At 46.4% G+C, this 16,647-nt stretch overlaps 1 protein-coding gene across 2 annotated transcripts; it reads right to left on the reverse strand.

The window, feature by feature from the left end:
- Window positions 1–2,453: 2,453 nt before the first annotated feature.
- Window positions 2,454–4,797, reverse strand: LOC125550324. Of its 2 annotated transcripts, XR_007301580.1 has the most exons (4): window positions 4,476–4,797; window positions 3,907–3,992; window positions 3,440–3,521; window positions 2,454–3,351 (listed from the first exon to the last, which is right to left on the reverse strand). XR_007301580.1 is itself a non-coding variant. In XM_048713295.1 (3 exons), the coding sequence occupies exons 1-3, from the start codon at window positions 4,656–4,658 to the stop codon at window positions 3,485–3,487; spliced, it is 306 nt and encodes a 101-aa protein (XP_048569252.1). In that variant the 5' UTR covers window positions 4,659–4,797; the 3' UTR covers window positions 2,454–3,484. The 2 variants fall into 2 exon arrangements, 1 of the variants encoding a protein (XP_048569252.1); XM_048713295.1 differs by having other exon boundaries at window positions 2,454–3,521.
- Window positions 4,798–16,647: the final 11,850 nt, after the last annotated feature.

Here is a 16,647-nt window from a genome sequence, read left to right on the forward strand (position 1 = left end):
TAGGTTGAATAAACTTGCTTGTGCACCGTCTTGTGAGTCTTTAGTATGTGATGCTTGCCAACGTGGTAAAGTTCATCAACTTCCGTATAATAATTCCTCTCATGTAACCAACTCTCCGCTTGAGCTAGTTCACACCGATGTGTGGGGCCGGCTCGTACTTCTGTTGGCGGAGTAAGTATTACGTGAGTTTCTTGGATGATTTTAGTCGCTTTATTTGGATTTATCTGATTAAGCAAAAATCTGATGTTGAAAACATATTGTATGTTTTTCAAAACCATGTTGAGCGACTTCTTAACACCAAAATTCGCGCGGTGCAGTCAGACTGGGGGGGGGGGGGGGGGGTTGAATATCGTCGCCAATATTTTTCTCGTGTCGGCATCGCTCACCGTGTTACTTGCCCGCACACCTCCCAGCAAAATGGCATCACAGAACGAAAGCACCGACACATAGTCGAAACAGGCATTGCCCTACTTGCACACTCGTCGCTTCCCCTTCGTTTTTGGGATGAAGCTTTCCTCACTGCCTGCTACCTAATCAATCGCATGCCGAGCGGCACCATTCAAAACTTCACACCCCTTGCCATGCTATTCCATGAAAAGCCTGATTATTCTCGTCTACGTGTTTTTGGCTGCGCGTGTTGGCCTAACCTGAGACCACCGTACAACAATCATAAACTTGATTTTCGGTCTCGCCAATGCGTTTTTCTCGGATATAGTAGCATGCACAAGGGTTATAAATGTTTGGATCGATCCACAGGTCGGGTCTATATCTCACGCGATGTCATCTTTGATGAACATGTCTTCCCATTTGCTAACTCAATTCTACCAACACCCATTCAACCCGTAACTACACCTATCCCTCTGTCTCATTCCCAGCCAGTAGCACAGGTTGATCACGTAAGAGATTTTGCTTCCTCTTTGTTGGATACTAGCGGGTAGATTTTGCTTCCTCTTTGTTGGATACTAGTGGGTAGTGCGCGGCGGCACGCCGCGCCACATGAATTTATAAGCTATTTAGTTTCTTTGTAATTCTTGGTAACTCGGCCCAAGACTTGACTCATTGCAAAATAGTTCATACAAGGGAAGGAAAGGGTAAATCTGGTTGGTACATAAGTGATTTAAATCATGTAGTGATAGTGGTACTGGATGTAGAATTACCATGGTAAATGATGGAGAATTTGGATGGATATCTTATAGTGGAGTTAAGCTAGGATAGGCGATAAGGCATCTTGAAATGCGAGATTTTATTACATAAAACAAGAGTTACATTTCATACAGTGGTAACTGCATTTCAATAGTAAGGACCAAATTTGCTAATTTGGTGATGTTTTATGATTCCAATCATTTTCATGGCCACCTGCCAGGTAAGTGTTAGCGACGAAGCGGTAAAGAGCTTGTGCAAGCTCATGTAATGACTAATAAAAATAATACGACATTCTTCAAAATTAAATTTGAAGTCATATAATCCACAAATTAAACATAAAATTTAATTAACACATCATAAAACCTGAATAAAATATCACATTGGTTTAATTCAATGCAAAAAAATGACAATTTTAGTACATGGTATTTTCGGCAATTTATATATAAAACAGTGCAAAAACATAAAATATAAACTTAAAATGTCCTTTTTTTGGGCAAATAACTTAAAATGTACTGGAAGACAGAAAAATGCCAGAAATATTTTAGTCCAAAATACCCACGGCAACCTATTAGAGAGTCCAGTGCAGTAGCTAAAACCAGAAAAATAAATCATCTATACTGGGCTGAGATTACTTGGGCCAGAGCCCATCGGCAGAAATGGCCCATTAACGCCTGAAGGCCTGCTCATTTTCTTATGTTGTGCTCGTTGGAGGATGAGATTAGACAACAACATATAATTAGATTGACAAACACTCTGTTAGTAGTTTCAAACAATTATCACATGAGCATATATCTTGCAAATAGAATGTTCAATGAAATGTTGATCCAATACTGGCACACACCTATGTGCATGTGCATATAGAACTGAAAAGGAAACTATCTGATCTTAATACAATAACTCAGAATACCCGCTAGCCAAGCAGTTTCATCAGCCAGATGCTCGTTCTATCTGCATGGACATATACTGAAGCAGAATGTCAAAATGATGACATAATGCGAATCTTGTTAAAAAAAACAATGCATGAGCAATTGTCATTTTTATCATCTATCACAGATCACAACTACTAAATAAAACTTTACTTAATCCCCTTACGCTTCATTACCTTAGATCATCCCCTCAATAATGTACATATGTACACAAATTAGAATGATCAAGCTTTACACGTCAGTTTCTTTTACACAACTTATTATTTAAAAGCAAAGGGCGCATATACTAGCGCATTCTAACTGGCATATTAGTTCTATGAATTTAGAAAACTAAGTTTCTTGTTGTTTGAAAACAGATAATGCAAAAGCAGGGTGGTCCATATCTAGGGGAGACGTATGCAGAAATTAGAGAAGAGTCGCCACCAGGTCCGATACAAGTGGAATTACATGATCTGTTTGAAGATGATCATACATGCTTAAGGTACAACCATAGCTAGCGAAACAATGGCCTGCTTTATTACAGTTCCTCTTAGGAGAAGTAAAACGACACACTTCAAAGTTTTGCTTCAGATATTCCTTGATCTCCTCTAAGCCTAGGTAGAGAGCAGAGAGGCCACATTCATCATTGTTTACCCCCTTCTTCAGCAGCACTGAATCTGTTTCAAGGCCAATAGGTCTGGCTCCTTTATCCATTCCTAGCTAGGCACCCCATATAACAGCCTGATCTCCATGTAAGTGCTCCACATACTTTTACCTCTCCTTTATGATTCCTGATGACTGCACCCCAACCGCCAGCGTTCGGTTCAGGGTGGAAAGTGCCATCAATATTAATCTTCAGTTCATTCTCCATGGGAGGGAGCCATCTGATGTGCACCCTCTCCAGTTTGTTCTGTAGGTTGTTTTAAATCTTACTTCAAATGTCAGCCAAAGAATGTTCGTTTTAGTTATCACCTAATAAACCTGTGAGAGCATATTAATTCAATTAGTACATAATAAATTGGTGGGGGCATATTAATTTAATTAGCACCTCAATTCATCTAGCTGTTCAATGAGATTAAAATAGTTGATTTGATCAGCTAGGGAGAGAAGCAAACTGTCATCAAAATAACCCATATATTTGACGAAATCACTACTGATTTGTTTTCATATAAATTGATTAGCCCAGATGATGTATTTATGCAAAACTTAAGAAGACGTCTAGGGCTGGGCAACATTCACCAAGCACCAGAGTCCATCAGCCTTGCTAGGAAGATACAGGAGCTTCCATCAAAAGGCTTGAAACCTGCAAAGTAATGTACAACGAAGCTCTATCTCATGCATAAGCTTTGTCAGTGTCACTACAAAAACACTATTTACATAGTACTTCCTACCATTATATCAAGAATACAGAATGTGTCCTTGCACTCCCATGTTCTTCACTGTCCGAGGTTTTTCGAGTGCAGGAAGCGTTGCCTGCAATGTTCACAAGCAATAGTTCAGACGATTGGTAATGCTATATATAAAAAATTATAGGTAATTATTGGAGAAGCTTGTAGAATGAAATGAACTTGTAGAAACAGAGAGCAGATGCGTTGTCATTTGGGATCAATAAAATTTTATTTCTTGTTCTGTTTGCTGGTTTGCAATTAAGGGTCTTCATTTTTCACTTCTCAAAATGACTCATATTGGAATACCAGACCCAAATTTATTTTCTTGCATCCATGGCTCTACAATTCTTGCGTCGAATAAACACAAGTAGAAGTTAATGCTAGGAAAAGAAATCCATAGACTAACTCTACTGAACTTGAAGAACTCGTGAAAAGTTATTTTTCGAAATTCAGGCAGAGCAGGAACAAACCAGTGTACAGGGCCGCCTTCTGCCCCGTCGACGCCTGCTCGCACAGGCAGGCACCGGGCACGCGGAACATGTCCAATGAGGCAAGGCTGCACGTACCCATGGCATGGAGTGGTCAGAGTACCCATATTTTGCATAAAAACTGAACTGATATATAATGCAAACACTAAAAATGTAATTAATTAAGTCGATTAATTGTCGGTTCTTACCACTCAATCACTGCAAAATAAATCCCATATAATAAAATATAAACAACATGAGATCAACTTTTTCTTGACAGTAAGAAACAACAGAATCATCAGATCAATCAAACTTATCCCAATCAATTTTTTTTACTGAAACCACATAGAAACCTTGGAATTTTCAGAAACAAATTAGGCACACCACTCATCCATCCCGGAAACTGTGTTCGATTGTAAACTTTAAGCAGGAGTCTGCACCCAACCATGAAGCTCACAACACATCATTCAGAGAACACGACCGATTTGGATGGATAATATGGGGATTTAGCCTCACAGGTGGGAGCAGCGTGTCATGCGATTGGAGTAAAGTACTGCTCGGATATGGGTTACCTCCGTGACATCCAAGATGAACCGGACCTTGAGCAGCCACATCACCGGCCCCTTGCCGTGACGACTGGATGCCCGTGGTCGCCTCCAACCGCTCCCGCCGCCGCTGCCAGGCCAACGTCTCCTTGGGCCACTGCAGACTGCACCATGCCCGCTCCTCCCCACATCCATCTCGCACCTCTCCATCACTGAGGGGGGAGATGGGGAACTGGGGCGCCTCCACGCCTCGGCAACGACCCTAGCCTAGCCAAAGCGAGCGCATCCGCAAAGAAGAGAAGGGGATGGGGATGCGGCGGGAGGGGGCACAGAGAGATGAGAAGAGAGTCCGTCTGATGCCCTTTTATATTAGATATTAGGAAAGGGTGGCGCAGCGATGACACGGGATTGGACTCGAGGCTTCGAGAGAGACAAGAAAAATATATGTGAAATCGCAACGCAGGACACGTACAACCCACATGGCTCGGTTAAAGTGCCAACCGCTTAAGAAAACACACGTGCTGTTTTATTTTTTTTAGTTGGTATTTGATGTTATTTGAAGTTGTAATTCTGGCCGGTTGATGCCTTTGTTAATTCAAAGCCGAATTCTTTTTAAGCCTTCGTTCTAAAAAAAAGAAAACACACATGAAAAATGTTACAGGCCCAAGATGAAAAAAGAGATATGATCGAAGGCAGGTACTCCATGCGTCACACGCATCAAGTCCACACAATGAATGCTCAAAAAAAAAAGTCCACACGATGGGATAGAACGTGGCAAGCGAAAGGAACGAAGCACTTCCATCACACCCAATGGCGGAGCCACGCCAATCAACATGTGGTTGAGTTGGTTAGGTGGACAGTGATATTCCCAACCCACCAAGGTTCAAATCCTGGTGTAGGGTGTGCGTGTGTGCGTTCATAGGGATGAGTGTATGCGCGTGCTTGTGTTTATACTGATGCTCAAAAAAAATGGCGGAGCCACAGGGGGGCCAGCAGGGGCCCGGGCCCGGGCCAACAAGCTAATATACTCATTACATCAGTGATTTTTGACCAATGGGTGCATTTATCCCGGTTCGTGCGGCTAAGGCATTAGTCCCGGTTCACCTGGGCCCTTTAGTCCCGGTTCGTGCCACGAACCGGGACTAAAGGATGCGATGCCCATTGATCCCAGTTGGTGGCACCAACCGGTACTAAAGGTTAGACCTTTAGTCTCGGTTGGTGCCACCAACCGGGACTAATGAGTTTTGAGGCATTAGTACCGGTTCATGGCACGAACCGGTACTAAAGGTCCCATTTTCAAACTCCCCCCACTCCCCCCCCCCTCCCGTGGACCGCCTTTTCAGTTTTAGAAAAAACAAAAGAAAATGATGGAAATGTCAATAAAAATAAAATAAAATAAGTTTCCCATGTGATATGTGGTCTAGTTGTTGGAAAAATTTACAAATATGAATTTCGACTTTATTTACAAAATCTCTCTGGAATTTGTAAAATGGGCATAACTTTTGCATACGAACTCGGATTAAAAAGTTTTTTATATGAAAAATCATCTACTCAAAAATTTACATCCGATGGAGACCGCCTACGGCCTGTTTGCAAATTTGTAGAATCCTCAAATTCCAAAAGGAAAAAAAGTTATGCTCAAATTTCAGTTTTTTTAAATTTTCAGTAAATCTGGTCAAACTACTTATTCAAGAAGTATTAGTGTTACTAAATAATTATTCAAGAATATTAGTGTTATTAAATAATTATCTCACCTTTTTTGAATTTTGGTCAAATCTGGTCAAACTATGGATAAACTGTGGTCAAACAATGGTCAAACTACTTATTCAAGAAATATTAGTGTTACTAAAAAATTATTGTTTTTTAGAACAATAGTTTTTAAACTCAAACAGTGAAATATGTGACTTCATGCTCAAGCTAAATTCCTGAGGGTTAATAGGATTGACATCTTACTATTGTCAGGAAAACAACAAGTGCAGACTTGGAAACGAGGGAGAATAGAACCCGAAAGTTAAGCGTGCTTAGGCTGGAGTAGTGAGAGGATGGGTGACCGTTCGGGAAGTTATATGATTTGGAATGATGAGGGGTGATTAGAGATTAAATTGAGCAGTGATGAAGGGTGATTAGAGATTAGAGGTTAAAATAATTCAGAAATTTGAAAAAAAAATTCAAAAAAAAATTCAAAAAAAAATCAGAAAATTTCCTTTAGTACCGGTTGGTGTTACCAACCGGGACTAAAGGTGGACCGGCCACGTGGAGGGCCTTTAGTCCCGGTTCCGCAACCGGGACTAAAGGCCCTTACGAACCGAGACTAAAGGCTCTTTTTCTACCAGTGATCTTGACTTTTCCCATTAGTATTTATTCTAGTATATCCCAAGAGAACCCGTGAGGTGAGGCAGCCAAGCCCACCGCCCCTGTTTCTTCTCCAGCACACGTGAATTCTCTTCCCCAAATTTCTTTGGCTCTCTTGGTCCCCTCCCCTCCCGGTCTCTCCTCCCCCATGCTCGAACCCTCCAAGGAGACAACCAGCGAGGCGGCCAGGTCCCAAATCTGTCACAGTTCCTCTCCCGTCGGCTGTCTGCTGCTCTTCTTCGAGGTACAAATTCTTCCCAGTTCCTCTCTCTTTCTCACATCTAAATTTCAGATCTGGTATTTGTTTTTTTTGATTGTTAATTTTTTTTAACGAAGGCTCCAGAGGAGCCTGACTTTGAATTAATAAAGCCATCAACCGGCCAGGAGTACAAGAGCAGACCACGAACAAAGCAACGGCTAAAGGATACGGATTGTTAATTTCTCTAAATAGGTGAGTTTCTAATAGTCGATTCTGTTCAATTTGTACAGAATAATCATGGCCAAACATAAAAGAAAGTCTGTAACAATGCATTCCTTTTTTGAGAAGAAAGCAAGAGTTGATGCTTCTGTAGAAAATAATTTGGGGGCCAGCCCTCACTTGGTGGATGAACAAGAACCAGTAGTAGAAGAAGAAATTGCAACATCAACACCGCCTGAGGTTCAGAGAGAGGGAGGGAACGATGATGCTTCTGTTCTGATAGTAGAAAGGGATCCGGGTTTGCGATGCCAAATTTGAGATTATCCTCCAATAATGCTCAAGAACAAGCTCGTAATGCATATATGAAGCATGGAGCATATCAGATTGAAATGGATGAGTACCCTCTTGATGATTCAGTAGTCCATCAACGCAAGTTTCAGTATCATTGGTTTAAATCCTTCCCTTGGTTGGAATATTCACCATTGAAATATGCAGTCTATTGTTTTCCATGCTTTTTGTTTTATAAGAAGCCACTTGGAAAAAAAGGGTCTAATGTGTTTACAGTGCAAGGATTCAGAAAATGGAAGCGAGTTAATGATGGAAACAAATGCGCATTCTTGACTCACATGGGAAAGGATAGTAAAGCCGCTCATAGTTTTACTGTCAAATGTCATGATAATTTGAAGAATAAGAAATGCCATATGAAACAATTAGTGGTGAAGCAAACATAAGAGGACATCAAGAAGAATAGGCTTCGTCTTAGAGTAACAATCGATGCACTACGGTGGTTAGCATTCCAAGCTTTCCCCTTCCGTGGACATGATGAAAGTCTTGATTCAAGGAACCAAGGTAATTTTCTTGAAATGGTCAAATTGGTAGCTTCTTATGATGAGGAAATTGGTGCGGTTGTATTGGGTAATGCTCCTGGGAATGCTAAGTATACCTCACCTACAATTCAGAAAGAACTTCTGCATATGATTGCTTTTAATGTGCAAAAAGAAATTCGTAAAGAAATTGGGGATGCAAAGTTCTGCTTGCTTGTAGACGAGTCAAGAGATGAATCCAAAAGAGAGCAAATGGCAGTGGTTATTCGTTTTGTGGACAAACCTGGTTTCACTTGTGAACGTTTTCTTGATATTGTTCATGTCTCCGATACATCTTCAGCTACTCTAAAAGGGAAGTTAACTTCTGTGTTGGCTCAACATGGATTAGTTGTGAACAATATTCGTGGACAGGGGTATGATGGTGCTAGTAACATGCGTGGAGAGTGGAATGGTCTACAAGCCAAGTTCATGGAAGAGTGTCCTTACGCATATTACATTCACTGTTTTGCTCATCAATTGCAGCTTGCTCTTGTTGCTGCATCTAAAAAAGTAGCCGATGTTCACAACTTTTTCAATCATCTTGCTCTTGTTGTCAACACGGTTGTGTCTTCGAGCAAGAGAAATGATGAGCTGCAAGTTAATCAAGTGGCTGAAATGGAGCATCTAATTGAGCTTAGTGAGCTTGAAACCGGAAGTGGGGCTAATCAAGTAGGAACTTTATAGCGGCCTTGTGACACTAGGTGGAGTTCTCACTATGCTTCTATCTGCAGCCTTTTGAAACTATACAAACCTACATTCTTGGTACTTAAAAGCATTGCTACTGCCAAAGGTTCAGGTACCTCACCTTCAGCACAAGCAAAGGCTTCTGGTGCTGTTAAGTTGATGATGTCTTTTGACTTCATATTTGTTCTTCATGTCATGAAAGAACTTATGGGAATCACAGACTTGCTATGCAAAAAGTTGCAACAAAAATCTCAAGATATTGTGAATGCCATGGATGATGTTAAAACTACAAAAGTGTTGATTCAGGAACTAAGAGATAATGGTTGGAACAAGCTTAAAGCTGATGTGCTTTCATTTTGTGGGAAACATGGAGTTCCAACACCACATTTCGATGACTTCTATGTGGATTTCATTAACTCACGTGCGGATGATGAGACTACAGTTGAGCATCATTATCGGTGTGACGTTTTCATGGTTGCCGTTGATCAGCAAGCACAAGAGTTGAATTGTAGATTCAACAAACAAGCAACAGAGCTTCTAATTCTATGCACCTTCTTGGACCCTAGTAATTCATTCAGATCATTTAACATTGATAATATATGTTCTCTAGCATCAAAATTCTATCCAGCTGATTTTGAAGAACAAGAAAGGAACAATCTAAGGTGTCAGTTGCGACATTATGAAAATGTTGTACCCACTAACCCAAAGTTTCAAAATTTGACAAGTATATCAGAATTTTGTCAACAACTTGCAGCAACCGGGAAATCGGATGAATATCATTTGATTGATAGGTATATAATTTCTCCTCTTATCTATTAGTTGATTTTCCCTCCGTGAATTATGTATTAGTTGGTATTAGTACTGTACTAACTATTTCTTCATGAACAAACTGATTCGACTTGTTCTTACTCTACCGGTTTCAACGGCAACGACAGAACGTGCATTTTCTGCCATGAAACTTGTGAAGACAAGGCTTCGGACTAAAATGGAAGATGGATTTCTAAGGGATTGCCTCGTAATTTATATTGAAAAGGAGATTGCGGCTGGAATATCAACAAATGCAATTATTGATGAGTTCGATGAATCGTCACGCCGAGTGCCATTTACATAAAACTAGTTAGTTCGTCTATCTTTTGTTGTCTAGATTTTTCTTTTGGGCGATGACCAATTTGAGAAGTGTACATCCTTTTGCTGTCGACAATGAATGGTGGTATAATTAATGAAGTATATTTTGACACTTTATTTGTTTCATTTTGTTTGCAAAAATTTCTGTACAAAAGTGTTGTGCTCTTTAGTCGGCCCCTGTCATATAATTTTCCTAGCTCCGCCACTGTTCGCCCGGTCCGTCCTCGTCTGGTTCATCCAACACCACGCAGTCGGACATCGTGGCGTCGCACGCATTGCCACATCTCCTGTTATGGCTGCTCCGACGCCGGCCGTTCGGCATGGTGTTACTACTCGGCTCCGCAACAACATCGTCAGGCCTCGGGTGCCTACTGATGGCACAGTTCTCTATGACCCGCGTGGTCGGGCGTTCCTTGCGGCGCCTACGTCCTACCGCTCTGCAATGACAGATTCATTCTGGCGTCAAGCCATGGTGCTTGAGTTCGCCGCTCTGCAGGAGAACCGCACCTGGACGCTCGTCCCTCGACCGCCGGGACAGAATGTCATTGGGTGCAAGTGGATTTTCAAGATCAAAGAACACGCCGGCGGTAGCATCGACAAGTACAAGGCTCGTCTCGTGGCTAAGGGCTTCACTCAACGCTATGGCGTTGACTACCTCGACACCTTCAGTCCGGTTGTTAAGCCGGCAACCGTCCGACTCGTCCTCACTCTAGCTGTTTCGCGCGGTTGGAGCCTACGCCAACTTGATGTCAGCAATGCTTTCCTTCATGGCGAACTCTTCGAGACTGCCTATATGCAGCTAACGCCCGGATAATCTTGCTACAGTAATCCCACGCTAATCATGGCACGTCATCCCGATTACTGTTGCTATCCTCGCAATAATTCGAAACCGTTCAAATTCAAAATTCAAATTGATGAAAACAATAAAAGTTTTCAAAAATTAAAATAAAATTGTTCGGTGGTTGACGAATATTACAAAGGTAATTATAGTGCAACAGACATATTTTTATAAAATGGCTAAATGGATTAAATGATTTAAACAGAAAAGAAATAATAAAAGAAAATACAAAAGGAAAGAAAAACAGAAAATCAAAAAAGAAAAAAAAGAAAACACCCCCTCCCCCCCCACTGGGCTTCGGCCCAGCAGGCCACCGGGCCGCCTGGCAAACCCACCCCCTCCTTATTCCCCCGGGTGAGACCCCGAAACCCTAGCCACCCCCACTCGCATCCACTCTCCCCCCTCCCTCCCGATTGGATCGGGAGGATAACGGCGCCGCGCCCCGGCCTGCCCCCGTCCTCCTCGCCGTGGAACGACGCCGCCGCCCGGAGCTCCTACCCCGCCGGCCTGCTCCCCGTCGCCCGCTCGTCCCCGGCGGCCTCCCCAACCTCCCCCGAGCTCGCTCCCGAGACCCTACGCGTCCCTCCCCGTGAGCTCCTCTCCTCCCTTTCCCCTCTGTCGCCGGCGACGTCCGCACCCAGTCGCCGCGCCCGACGGCGTGCGCCGCGCGCCCCTCGCGCGTCCAGGCCACGCGCCCGACGCCTCGACCTCCTCTACCGCGCGCACGCGCGCTCACCGCGTTCGGGCCGCGCCCTGGCCGCGCGCCGTCGCCCCGTCCCGACGCGTCTCGCCTGGTCAACCGCCCGCACGGGCGCCCCTCCTCCCTGCTCGCCCCCCCTCCGTGCCGACTGCGCCATGGCCTCGCGCGCCCCGGCCGTCCTCCCTCGCCGTGGCCCGCGTCCCGCTTCGTCTCCCCTCGCCTTGGCCTCGCCTCTCCACGCCGGCCTGCGCGTGGCTTTGGTCGCCGACGCCCGCGGCCGGCCACCACCGCTACCTGCCGGCCTCACCCGCCTGTGCCCCGCCTCCTCTGCACACGGCGCCCGGCCCCGTGGCGCCCCTGTTTCCCCCGCTCCGCCCTGTGCGCCGTCGCCGCCGCCGGCGAGCCTGCGCCCCGGCTCGCCGTGCCCCCCCTTCCCCGTTGGCCGCGGACGGGCGCCCGCTGCGCCAGTTCGGGCGGGTGCCCAGCGCCCGCTAACACCGAAACCACTCTGGCCACTAGTGCCAATGACATGGGGGCCCCACGGCCCCAGAACGTTTTATTAAAAAAAAGGGAATTAAAATTAATAATAATAAAATAATTAATTAATTAATTAATTAAGGAATTAATTAAGTTAATTAATCATAATTAGATTAATCAAAATTAACTAATTAGTCTAATTAAACTGTGATTAGTTTAGCTAAAACCTGATTAGCCTAAACAGGGTATGACAGGTGGGCCCCGCTGGACCCACACGTCAGTTTGACCAGTCAACGCCCCTGTTGACTGCTGACGTCATGATGACGTCAGCAAACACTGTTTTGGATAATGTTAGATTTAAATAATTAATTAAATTCCAGAAATTATTAAAATCTTTAGAAAATCATATCTTTTAATCCGTAACTCGGATTAAAATATTTTCAACATGAAAGTTGCTCAGAACGACGAGACAATTCCGGATACGCAGCCCGTTCGTCCGCCACACATTCCTAACCTATCCAACTCGCAACTTTCCCCCTACGGCCCCTCTGCCCGAAAACGCGAAACGCCGGGGATACTTTCCCGGATGTTTCCCCCCTTCACCGGTATCACCTCATACCGCGTTAGGGCACCTCTAACACCGTTACTTGTCATGTCATGCATCACTATGCATCTGCTTGCTTAAATATTTATTGTTTCTCCCCCTTCTTCTCTTGATAGACACCGAGACCGACGCTGCTGCTGCCCCGATCGACTACGGTGTTGACGACCCCTCTCTCTTGCCAGAGCAACCAGGCAAGCCCCCCCCCCCTTGATCACCAGATATCGCCTACTCTTCTCTATACTCTGAAGACGAAGCCACCTGGGAACGCGAGGATCGCCTGCGTGATGAATACCCCGTACTGTTTCCTTCTACCTCCTAAAATCTCGGGACGAGATTTCTTGTAGTGGAGGAGATTTGTAACGCCCGGATAATCTTGCTACAGTAATCCCACGCTAATCATGGCACGTCATCCCGATTACTGTTGCTATCCTCGCAATAATTCAAAACCGTTCAAATTCAAAATTCAAATTGATGAAAACAATAAAAGTTTTCAAAAATTAAAATAAAATTGTTCGGTGGTTGACGAATATTACAAAGGTAATTTTAGTGCAACAGACATATTTTTATAAAATGGCTAAATGGATTAAATGATTTAAACAGAAAAGAAATAATAAAAGAAAATACAAAAGCAAAGAAAAACAGAAAATCAAAAAAGAAAAAAAAAGAGAACACCCCCTCCCCCCCCACTGGGCTTCGGCCCAGCAGGCCACCGGGCCGCCTGGCAAACCCACCCCTCTCTCCTTATTCCCCCCGGGTGAGACCCCGAAACCCTAGCCACCCCCCCCACTCGCATCCACTCTCCCTCCTCCCTCCCGATTGGATCGGGAGGATAACGGCGCCGCGCCCCGGCCTGCCCCCGTCCTCCTCGCCGTGGAACGACGCCGCTGCCCAGAGCTCCTACCCCGCCGGCCTGCTCCCCGTCGCCCGCTCGTCCCCGGCGGCCTCCCCAACCTCCCCCGAGCTCGCTCCCGAGACCCTACGCGTCCCTCCCCGTGAGCTCCTCTCCTCCCTTTCCCCTCTATCGCCGGCGACGTCCGCACCCAGTCGCCGCGCCCGACGGCGTGCGCCGCGCGCCCCTCGCGCGTCCAGGCCACGCGCCCGACGCCTCGACCTCCTCTACTGCGCGCACTCGCGCTCACCGCGTTCGGGCCGCGCCCTGGCCGCGCGCCGTCGCCCCATCCCGACGCGTCTCGCCTGGTCAACCGCCCGCACGGGCGCCCCTCCTCCCTGCTCGCCCCCCCCCCTGTGTGCCGACTGCGCCATGGCCTCGCGCGCCCCGGCCGTCCTCCCTCGCCGTGGCCCGCGTCCCGCTTCGTCTCCCCTCGCCTTGGCCTCGCCTCTCCACGCCGGCCTGCGCGTGGCTTTGGTCGCCGACGCCCGCGGCCGGCCACCACCGCTACCTGCCGGCCTCACCCGCCTGTGCCCCGCCTCCTCTGCACACGGCGCCCGGCCCCGTGGCGCCCCTGTTTCCCCCGCTCCGCCCTGTGCGCCGTCGCCGTCGCCGGCGAGCCTGCGCCCCGGCTCGCCGTGCCCCCCCTTCCCCGTTGGCCGCGGACGGGCGCCCGCTGCGCCAGTTCGGGCGGGTGCCCAGCGCCCGCTAACACCGAAACCACTCTGGCCACTAGTGCCAATGACATGGGGGCCCCACGGCCCCAGAACGTTTTATTAAAAAAAGGAATTAAAATTAGTAATAATAAAAATAATTAATTAATTAAGGAATTAATTAAGTTAATTAATCATAATTAGATTAATCAAATTAACTAATTAGTCTAATTAAACTGTGATTAGTTAAACTAAAACCTGATTAGCCTAAACAGGGTATGACAGGTGGGCCCCGCTGGACCCACACGTCAGTTTGACCAGTCAACGCCCCTGTTGACTGCTGACGTCATGCTGACGTCATGATGACGTCAGCAAACACTGTTTTGGATAATGTTATATTTAAATAATTAATTAAATGCCAGAAATTATTAAAATCTTTAGAAAATCATATCTTTTAATCCGTAACTCGGATTAAAATATTTTCAACATGAAAGTTGCTCAGAACGACGAGACAATTCCGGATACGCAGCCCGTTCGTCCGCCACACATTCCTAACCTATCCAACTCGCAACTTTCCCCCTACGGCCCCTCTGCCCGAAAACGCGAAACGCCGGGGATACTTTCCCGGATGTTTCCCCCCTTCACCGGTATCACCTCATACCGCGTTAGGGCACCTCTAACGCCGTTACTTGTCATGTCATGCATCACTATGCATCTGCTTGCTTAAATATTTATTGTTTCTCCCCCCTCTTCTCTCGATAGACACCGAGACCGGCGCTGCTGCTGCCCCGATCGACTACGGTGTTGACGACCCCTCTCTCTTGCCAGAGCAACCAGGCAAGCCCCCCCCTTGATCACCAGATATCGCCTACTCTTCTCTATACTGCTTGCATTAGAGTAGTGTAGCATGTTACTGCTTTCAGTTAATCCTATACTGCTGCATAGCCTGTCCTTGCTACTACTGTTATTACCTTTACCTGCTATCCTACTGCTTAGTATAGGATGCTAGTATTTTCATCAGTGGCCCTACATCCTTGTCCGTCTGCCATGCTATACTATCGGGCCGTGATCACTCGGGAGTTGATCACGGGTATATACTATATGCTTTATACATGATACATGTGGTGACTAAAGACGGGTCGGCTTGTGGAGCACCCGCGAGTGATTCACGGATTGGGGGCTAAAAGGACCTTTGTCCCAACGGCCCTCTGTGTGGATCTTTGAGGCGGAGCGACAGGGCAGGTTCCGACCACCTAGGAGAGAGGTGGGCCTGGCCCTGGTCGACGTTCGCGGATACTTAACACGCTTAACGAGATCTGGGTATTTGATCTGAGTTTGGCCATTTGGTCTAAACGCACTAACCATCTACGCGGGAGTAGTTATGGGTATCCCGGCGTCGTGGTATCAGCCGAAGCCTTCTTGACGTCAGCGACGGAGCGGCGCGCGCTGGATTGGACTGGAACGCCACTAGGCTAGGTCTGCTTCCGGCCGCCCACGCAACGTGCAGGTGTGCTAAGGGCGATGGGCCCAGACCCCTGGGCGCTTAGGTTTAGACCGGCGTGCTGACCTCTCTGTTGGTCTAGGTGGGGCTGCGACGTGTTGATCTTCCGAGGCCGGGCATGACCCAGGAAAGTGTGTCCGGCCAAATGGGATCGAGCGTGTTGGGGTATGTGGTGCACCCCTGCAGGGAAGTTAATCTATTCGAATAGCCGTGATCTTCGGTAACAGGACGATTTGGAGTTGTACCTTGACCTTATGACAACTAGAACCGGATACTTAATAAAACACACCCTTCCAAGTGCCAGATACAACCGGTGGTCGCTCTCTCACAGGGCGACGAGGGGAGGATCATCGGTTAGGATTATGCTATGCGATGATACTTGGTGAACTTACCTTTTGCTCTCTTCTGCTTGCTGCAAGATGGAGGTGGCCAGAAGCGTAGTCTTCGATAGGACTAGCTATCCCCCTCTTATTCCGGCACTCTGCAGTTCAGTCCACATATGATACCCTTACTCCATTTGATACCCATGCATATGTAGTGTAGCTCCTTGCTTGCGAGTACTTTGGATGAGTACTCACGGTTGCTTTCTCCTCCTTTTCCCCCTTTCCTTTCATTCTGGTTGTCGCAACCAGATGCTGGAGTCCAGGGGCCAGACGCCACCGTCGACGACGGACTCCTACTACACCGGAGGTGCCTACTACTACGTGATGCCCGCTGACGACGACCAGGAGTAGTTAGGAGGATCCCAGGCAGGAGGCCTGCGCCTCTTTCGATCTGTATCCCAGTTTGTGCTAGCCTTCTTAAGGCAAACTTGTTTAACTTATGTCTGTACTCAGATATTGTTGCTTCCGCTGACTCGTCTATGATCGAGCTCTTGTATTCGAGCCCTCGAGGCCCCTGGCTTGTAATATGATGCTTGTATGACTTATTTATTTGTAGAGTTGTGTTGTGATATCTTCCTGTGAGTCCCTGATCTTGATCGTACACATTTGCGTGTATGATTAGTGTACGGTCAAATCGGGGGCGTCACAAGTTGGTATCAGAGCCGACTGCCTGTAGGAACTCCCCTTCCACACTCCTTGGCCGAAATCGAGT

This window comes from Triticum urartu, chromosome 4, assembly GCF_003073215.2.
Source record: "Triticum urartu cultivar G1812 chromosome 4, Tu2.1, whole genome shotgun sequence".
NCBI lineage: Eukaryota > Viridiplantae > Streptophyta > Magnoliopsida > Poales > Poaceae > Triticum > Triticum urartu.

Coding starts and splice junctions, on each gene's coding strand:
- LOC125550324 (XM_048713295.1), bottom strand. CDS start 4,658: ATGGAGAGGTGCGAGATGGATGTGGGGAGGAGCGGGCATGGTGCAGTC. Junction 3,993..4,475: donor TCATCTTGGATGTCACGGAG/GTAACCCATATC, acceptor GGGTACGTGCAG/CCTTGCCTCATTGGACATGT. Junction 3,522..3,906: donor GAAGGCGGCCCTGTACACTG/GTTTGTTCCTGC, acceptor TGAACATTGCAG/GCAACGCTTCCTGCACTCGA.